General features: G+C 36.0%; 1 protein-coding gene across 3 annotated transcripts in view; it reads left to right on the top strand.

Annotated features, from left to right (window-relative positions):
* The window catches only part of FAM114A1 (family with sequence similarity 114 member A1), a 29,727-nt gene extending 25,162 nt beyond the window's left edge, over positions 1-4,565 (top strand). For all 3 annotated transcript variants that reach the window (XM_068188873.1, XM_068188870.1, XM_068188874.1), the window contains exons 12-14: positions 86-158; positions 2,116-2,169; positions 3,841-4,565. In XM_068188873.1, coding sequence (XP_068044974.1) covers positions 86-158; positions 2,116-2,169; positions 3,841-3,951 — 238 coding nt within the window. In that variant the 3' untranslated portion in view covers positions 3,952-4,565. The remainder of the gene's footprint in view (positions 1-85; positions 159-2,115; positions 2,170-3,840) is intronic.
* Positions 4,566-9,007: the final 4,442 nt, after the last annotated feature.

Here is a 9,007-nt window from a genome sequence, read left to right on the forward strand (position 1 = left end):
AAGATAAAGTTTGTCATGGGGTTTTTATCTATTAATAGGTCAAGGATGTATTTTTATATTTGTCTCTCTTGTTTTTTTAAACCAGTTTAACAAGTGCCATGTGCAATGAAGTTTCATCTTTATCAAAGAAGTTTTCTGATTCTGTAACAGCAGCTGGGGTAAGATGATAGCATTTTCTGTAGCATTTGGGCTTTTTTTAACATAGTTCACCTCTTGAAACAGAAATTCTTACATGGCTTTATATCATCAAAGAGGCTGCTTCTTTCCTCAGATCAAGAACACAGAGCATTTCTACAGCAAGGAAATTTTATAAGCCTTGATAGATGACACTGTGTCCCCTGCCTTGTAAAATCTCTATTTCTAGAAACCACTTCTTGTTTTTCCTGATCACCACTCAACACCTCTCACATTGAAGGGCCCCACATTTGAAGTTACACAACTTGATGATAATTTCTTCTCTGACTCAGCCTATCCCTTTTGAACACATTTGTGTAAAAGTCATTAACAGATTGTATTTGCAATACCTTGAGATGGTTTCAAGAATTGTCTTCTTAGCCTTTACTAGATCCCCTGGCTTAGCACTGCAGTGTTTTCAAAAGGTTTAAGAGATTAAAAAATATGTTTGGTCCAACTTAAAAAAAAATTCACTCTGTCTTTTATCACAAGATACTCTGTTTAAGAACATCCATTTATCTGTGAACATCTTTGCTAGAAATAGTATTCTGCCTTTCAAAAAGCTTCAAGGATGACTGACATCTCAGTATTATAGCAGGATTCAGAGGTAAAAATTGAGCTGTTGCTGAAATTGTTCTGTAAACATCAGAGAAGAGTGAATTCTGGTTCTCCTGATTGTTTCATGAAAACATGAATGTAATTCAAAGGAAAATTTTCCAGTTTTCCATTAGCTCTTCCAGCACATCTCTGAGCATGTTTTTTCATAGTTATTTGTAAAGGGCATGATTTATTTATTTGCTTTTATTACGAATAATTTATATCACTTCCAATTACTGTAAGGAAAAAATGCTTATTTTGCCTTTTAGGATTATACTTAGCATATATCTGTGGGACACTTGCAATAAATGCATGCACAAAAATACAAAAATAAATTGCACACAGAAGTTTAAACTGGCCCACCAAACGGTGCATTTTGTAATGGATTTTCTATAACTGAGAGTAAAAATGTACTTCTTTTCTCTAACCATCTCTCCTTGGTTCTGCCATCTTTTTCCAAACTAAAATTAAGTTTCATGTTTCTGTAAATCTGTAATATGAGAGCTACAAGATTGTAAATGGAAATCTTTCAGTTAAATTAATCAGTGTTGTGTTCAGTGTTGAAAGAAAACAACTCTTGCTGGAGGTTACTGCTGTTCTAAAGAACCACAATGCGAAGAACAGTGAGCATAAAAAAGGGAAGGACTTTTGCCATTTTAAAAAGTAGAGGAGCTAATGAATCTTGATTTTCTAGCCTCTAGTATTGTCACTACTCATTGTATCCATCTTTCTTCCTATCTGATGGTTGAGAAAAATGTCATGCATGCTGAGCTGTTTCACTGGCCAGCCTGCACTGTCCAGCACATGTGCTGCCTCCATTTTGGGGATCTGAGTTTCACCTGGTTTTCCTTCTGTAGAGGAGCTACTCTGGACCTTTCATTTTCTCCTAACCACAGATATTTGTGTAAATTCTAAGAACTTAATTTTTCTTCTGACATGTCTTTTTCCTTTTTGTGTCCTTGAAAATGAGCAAGGGGTTAAAAATTTTGTGGGATGTGAAAAGGTCACTGATAGACAGATGGACAAACAGTATCATTACATGAACCTTGCACCTGTAGGAAAGTAGGCAATTTGAAACTCTGTGGTACATGAATTAATGAAGAAGTAAAACCATGGGCCTCTCTTAGTTCATTGTACTCTGTGATAGAAATGCATAGGGTGTACTAAGGTGTGTTTGAAATGCAGACACAGTTACTAGCAATACTGAGATAAACAGTCTTGAGTAAGAATCAAGGTGAGAGAAGAGCTCTACAGAATTCATAAAACCACAGCTACCAGGTATCAGTATATTGCTGTTAAGTGTATTTTTTGACCTCACTTTTCATCCGGTTTTCTGGTTTACAGAGCAATATGAAGGCAGAGGTTCTTAACCCCATCATCAACAGTGTGCTATTAGAGGTAAGCTCCACCTCTTCATATTAGAAAATGTTCTAATAAAATTATTTTAAATGAAACAGGCACAGTTATTTCTAAAGGAAAACTTTTTAAAAAGTAATGACAATATCATTCTGACTGTTAAGTGCCAGCACATAAATTTTGTGTTCAGCCTCTCCCACAAACACTGTAGAAGTGAGGTTGCATTTACTGAGAATTCTTAAGAGCTGTATGACTGAAGTGAGGCTGTCCAACTCTGAAACTCTGCTGCTGTATTGGTCAGAGCACAGCAACAAGTTGCAGTTTCAGACTATTCTTTCCGTTAAAATTTGGATTGTAGGTACGCTACGGTGTTTCCCATCTGCAGGCATTTAGATTTCTACAAAGATTCACAGTCTAGCAACAGCCTTGGTCAGCACATGGATAACCATGTGTCAGACCACCAAAATGGTCATGAGTGATTTCTTTTATTTGACACTATGATCTGTTTTTCTTCAGAAAACCACAGTGAGTAAAACATACCTCAGTTTTTCCAGGAAGAGGTTGAGATAAAGTAATATCCTCAAAGTCCTGAAACTCATAGGAACCACAGCACAAGTTTTTAACTGTTGGCTCACACTTCCCTTAAAACATAAGTAAACATATAGTAGTGACCACAAATTGTCATTCTGTATTTAATAGCTGCATTCCCTTAAAAATAAGGAAAAGATTGCTTTACAATAGGCAATTTTGCACTGAATTAACAATACCCTTAAGGAAAATTTTGGAAAGTTGAATAGAGCTGTAGTGAAGTCTACCATGCAGTTCCTTTTGTTATAAGGATACATTTGCTGTTGCTGCTGATTTACCTTCCTGCACTCCAGGAACTGCAAAATCTAGGAATATTTAGAATTGTGGAATACTGTCACCAGAGGACACAAGGAAAAACGACACACCACAGCTTTGGTCACCATGAAGAGACTAATTTATTTTTTCTGACTCCAATCATTTATAGTTCTCAAAAGGTGCCAGTGGATTGGAAGGTGAATGTGCCACCTCTCCAACGACGCTGGACAAACTACCAGTCTATCAAATTTCTCCGCCTCTATGAAAGAATGCAAAACAATAGGTTGTTTACAGAAAGTTGCGTGAGAAAGTTCTCTACAAGAATGTAAATTCAGAAGGCTTTAGAAAATCCTAAGAAATCAGGGCGACAGAATACAATGTTTTGTACTTCACAAATCCCATAGTTGCATACAAATATGTATTAATACAGTCTAGGATCATAGAGAATTACAAGCTGCTATACTGTTCAGTATTAGAAATTCTAAAAATAGTACTACATGTTAAAACCATTATAATTTGAACTGTTAATTTCAGTGACACTTCTCCCACCTACAGCAAATTCAAAATTAATTCAGTTGATGAAAAGACTAGCTGGTTTGTGTTTAAGAAGTCAAATCTGCTTCTGAACACTATGGCATTTTATTCTACTCATATTACCAACAAAATTGTCTTAGAGTTCAAACTTAGCGGCAGTCAGATTTTTCTATATTTATTCAGACTATGCTATCTACAGATTCTAAAATCCTGTGTGAAGACATATGCTAATACAGCATGTTGCAGATGTAAAAAAAAAAAAAAAAAAAGTCCAGTGTCATTCCTGAAGTACATGGCAGCTGTACTGATGAACCACATGTTTTCTCTCCCCATTAGGGCTGCAACAGTACTACTTATATTCATGATGCTTTCCAGTTACTGCTTCCAGTTCTGCAAATTTCCCATATCCAGACCAGTTGTTCAAAAGCCCAGGAGTTGTCAGCTTGACAGCAACCACAGACCTGAAGTCTTGAGCTGTGCCAAGAGAAGAGCTGGTACAAGAGATGTCTGGCCACTAGAGTTCTTTGAAGACACTAAATGCGGTTTTGCACACACAGTACCAAGCATTTTAAAACTCTTTCAGACTTTAAGACTTTAGAAGTAGTTAGTAAAATGAGTCATTTTTTTCCAGTGCAGTTTATGCTTTGCATTAATTTAAACAGAAGATTATTGATATTAGCACTGACTTAAATACAGATTCTAAATGTTGACCCTTTCAGTTGTAAACAATGTATGAAACAAATTGGAATGTAAAGTTTCTTAAAACATTTGATTTAAAATTACCATATCTATTGTTTGTATTATAACTGCAGTTTAAAAAGTATATTTCAGAAGATTGTTTCAGTATTTAATTTTCGCCAGCATGAACAAATTACCATAGTGTTGAGCTTGCTCAGTATTATTTCCAGTAGCAAATAATAACATCATTTTAATATGTACTACTAACATAACACTTCGTATTGAAGGAGTTGCACAGCAATAGGCATTAACTTTACTAAGTGAAAATTATGGAGGTTATGCCTAAAGAATTATACTGAAAAGAAATTTTCTGAGCCAGTTAAGATTGTGGGTATAGCTCTGTATTTGCTGACCCATAATTTTATATTAATGTAGGTCTATTTCATCATTTCAATTGTTGAACAACACAAGAAACAAAAGTAATCTTTTTAATATGCAAGGGTAGAAAATTTCCCTTCTCTCAGATGTATTACCGGGTTAACACTTTGGGGTTTACTGATACCTACTGTTCAGAAATAGAAGTTGTAGCAAGAAGTTATGAAAGAATTGCTTTGGGTGTGGAGGTCATCTGTCAGTGCAATCATCTTTTTTCTGAGGCGATAGTTAGGGCATAAGCAAGCAATAGGAATGATATTTCATAACACTAGCAACCATGGTAATTTGTCCATATCTTTAGATTAAAATACTGAGCTTTGGACCTAAGAATTTGTTTAGGCTAGTTTACCTCTTAGACAGGTAGAACCTTCCAATATATTACATAACCTGTTCTTTGGAATTTTTGTCATTTATTATGTTTCTTTCCGTTATTTTGTATTTTTCTTTCTTGGTATACGCATTAATTGTATTTAAATGCTAATTTTTACAGTTAACATTTTAATACGTTTAAGCATAGTTCATACATCATAAAAATAATGAAACAGTGCATGAGGCAGTTTCTGTGTTTGATAGAAAAGAGAAACCATGTATATGCTTTGCACATGGTAACTTCTTTGAGTCTAAATAAGTGGACAGAAAGGTCTTTGTGTGTTTTACACTGTTGTGGTCCCTGTTATGCTGTCACACTATGGTGACTTTTCCATTTTTTGTTATTTAGACATGAAATTTTCCCTATCCTTGAAATAAGGTTTATTACACAAAATCTATTTTCTGGCACCCTGTAATTTAACAGATATAGAGATATATTTCTGGGGAAGTAGAAGATATACAGATTCAAATTCATTTGTACAGGCTGAATATAATATCAGAAGCCTCAGGGGATAATTTTTGAAATCATTGAGGGCCATTCTTAAGACAAAGATTGCTTGTCTGAGATACTCCTTGCTAGAGGTTTCATTGTCGTGCTTAAATTATGCATTTATGAATAAATTGCCCTGAAGTATACCCTTCCTTATATAAGAATACCTTACCCTGAAGTAAAAGAAGCTATAAAAAGTAACATGGAGACTTAAAGTATTTACATCCATACAAATGTAGGAAGGGGAACAGGGCAGTATGTAAGCATAGGGATGCTCCCATCTGATCTTAGATTCAGTCACCTTGTCCTAGGAAAACTGAATGTCGTATCTTTAAATCAATTTTAGGTGAATAATATTTCAGTAGAAAAGTACTGTATGGATGTAGCCAGAATATTTTGTTTACACTGATTTGTATTTTTCCACCAGTCAAATAAATAATTTGAGATACTGAACTGAGACAGTACACAAAAAGGGAGTGGTTTGAAGAATAATGTGATGGGAGTATATTCTCAGTGAAGTAATTTACTTTCTGATTTTTTGATTTACCTTTGGAATGATGAGTGGGATTTTACTGGGAGACTGACAAAAACAGATGTTGCCTTAAATTTTTAATGGAGAGTGTTCTTCCTTTCATCACACCCTTTTCCAGGTTGGTACACTGAGCCTTGGCACTTGGCAAACTACTAGGTTTTAAGTACATATGAAAATTACCTGTTTTCTTGAGCAGATTTGTTTTCCATGGCATTCCATTCACTTTGGAGCACACCCACCCTGTTATGCAGCGACAAAGAAGGCAGACTTGTGCACTGACTAAGTTCAGAATTTGTCAGGATGAAACTTAAAACAATGGTAAAAATACCTACAGCCTTGCAGATGATCCACAGTTACGGGTTATCCCTGAAGAACGAGCTGGAATTAGACTGTTAAAGAAGTAATTTACTGTATATTAATGATATTGACTTCTTTTTTTCTTGGGTTGGGGTTTTTTTGGGGTAAACAAACCAAAGCAAGCTGTAAGTTGTTTACTACATTTTAGAGTATAGTCTATTTGTGTGTAAACATCTCTTCCCCATTAGTTCCTCCTACACTCCAGCTTCCATTGCTAGAGACAGCTGAACAAAAGAACTGTCTCTTGCTCTGTTTATCATGCTGCTTAAATCACCCACTGAAGCCTTTAATATCTTCCTCCAAAATGTGTCTCAGTAATATCATACAAAATCACAGTCATTACCAGTTGGGACGGTTCTTAATGATGTGTGTCACCATTAATGTCCAGTGTCACTCACCAGTCAGGATTCATAACAATTTCAAGGAGTCTGAAACACCACAGTATTTTGAATGACAAATACATGTTTCCCCCTTTTTTTCTGATTCACAGAAATGTTTTTATCATACAAGCATTCACCCAGCTCATAGGATTATCTTTGAGACATTCCAGTTCTATTTCAGATGACAGCCCCATGCTTTCTGCTAGTCTCAGAAGAATGTAGAGCGTGGAAAAGGACTTCCCTGAGTTCTTTTGAAAACCATCTCAGAGTAAGGTTTGACATGATGATATCAGCCAGTCTGACCTACTTTTAAGTTCTTACAGATGGACTGGAAAGCCCTCTGGACTTTAAACACTTTATTCTGTCTCAGGTCAACCTTTGTCACTGAAGCTGCTTTTATTGTGCAACTTATACATTTTCCATGCTGTCTCCTACTTCAGCATTCATATTGATGACAGTGTGCAGTTTTAGAATTAAAAATTGAAAATAAAATGTCAAAAATTCAGCTGTATTAAAAAGATGGGAGATGGAAATTATTTTCAAAAGAAAAAACAAAAGAATGTGCTCTCTGGAAATAAGAACAATTTTCGAGGTTTGATTAGAGAAAAGCCTCTGTAAAAATATTTTTTCAGCATTTTTCAGAATAAATAAGAGATGACATCTGATTAGCTCAGCAGAACAGGAATAATGCACTTCTGAAGTAAAATGAAAATCTGCATGAACTGAAAGGTAGTCAGAGATGGAACATTAAAAGAGGAAGAGCTCAAAGGAAAGAATAGAAAGGAAATAGGAAAAAGAAAAGAATAGGAAATAACGGTTAATTTGATCACTGTGGATCCGCAGTGCTCATTTTCCCTTTATTGGCTGCCCTGCAAAAGCCCCTGAGCACGTTTGCTAAGAACTCCTTAGCAGTCTCCCCACTTTGATCTCCTCTTCTCAGCTTTCCACTACAGCCTTTTGAGGACTACCCAGAACACCAGGTAATTCAAGTAATTTTTAAATGCTTTAAGAAGCCCCTCAACCCCTTTAATAGATTTGGGAGCCCTGCTCTTCCAGCCCTCTGAGATCTCAGAGACTGTATCAGCAGTTTATCTGGTGCTGGCATTTAAGATGGTCTCTGCCTTCTCTCCAGTTCCCTTTGCCAGTTCAGCCCTATGTCCATTTTGCACGTTCTCTGCTCCATGAGTTCCACCTTCCCCACCAGTTTTGTTCACACACACACCCCTCCTCCACCTTTATGTCTCCTTCCACTTGCTGATTTTGGTGGCTCTTCCCTCCTGCCCATCATCTTGTGCTTGAAAGGCTGCACCAGGACATCCTTTCTCTCCTGACATGTTCGGTTCTGACAAAGCCAGAGATGAGAGCAAGTAGTTACAAGGATGTGGGAGGAGAGAAACCAAATCTCAGGAGAAAATGGCAAGACTAACCCAGTTGTTTTCAGTCCCTCCTCCAGTGTAAGGAGGTTGGACCAGCAACCACCCGAAATCTTTCTCAACTGGAATTACTTCAGGATCACATTTTTTGTTACCATCCTTACCAATGTCACCCCCATTCTTCTAACTAAGTTTGGATCTTAGTTAGAAGACATGGTAAGCTTTACTCAGCAGAAAAGAAAGCTTGTAAGAGCTTTTTGGGTTTTCTTGTTTATGATGTTCTTAAAGGTAACTTGGAAGATGGAACCTTCCAGGGTAGTAAAACCAAACACTTGGAGAGCTGTGGGATAACTTCAGGTAATAAAATAGCAAATCACGATTTATTTGTCTAAGGAAAAGAGGTAGGTTATAATAATAAAATAGCAAGAATAATAATAGAATTAAATTATAGGAGAAAGAAAATTAAGTTGGGGTCACAAGAAGCAGGGCTGTTCTTGTCAAGATCTCTGGATTACTGAAGGGGAAAAGTGATACATAGCTTGAATCACTTGAAGCATTTAAACACTGACCAAAATGGCCTTAGCAACTCTGTAGTGAATTGAGACAAATATGTCTCTTTGTCTGTAACTTGCTCTCTATAATAATAAGAAAAAACAACTAAGAAGCAAATTGTGAGAGGTTTACTTTATAGGCTTTATTAAAAACTCTGCTTCTGAAAAACTCTGCCTCTGAGAAGCTTTGTTCTTACCAAAAACAACAAAAACCCCCAAATCAAGAAAGTATTTTTCTCGTATTTTTTTTAATAACTTGGTAAAATAAAATAAAAATAGAAACAAATACTTCAGACTTATCTAACAAAATGCAAAAATATCCATATGCACTCAAATAA

This window comes from Anomalospiza imberbis, chromosome 4 (assembly GCF_031753505.1).
Source record: "Anomalospiza imberbis isolate Cuckoo-Finch-1a 21T00152 chromosome 4, ASM3175350v1, whole genome shotgun sequence".
NCBI classification, from domain to species: domain Eukaryota; kingdom Metazoa; phylum Chordata; class Aves; order Passeriformes; family Viduidae; genus Anomalospiza; species Anomalospiza imberbis.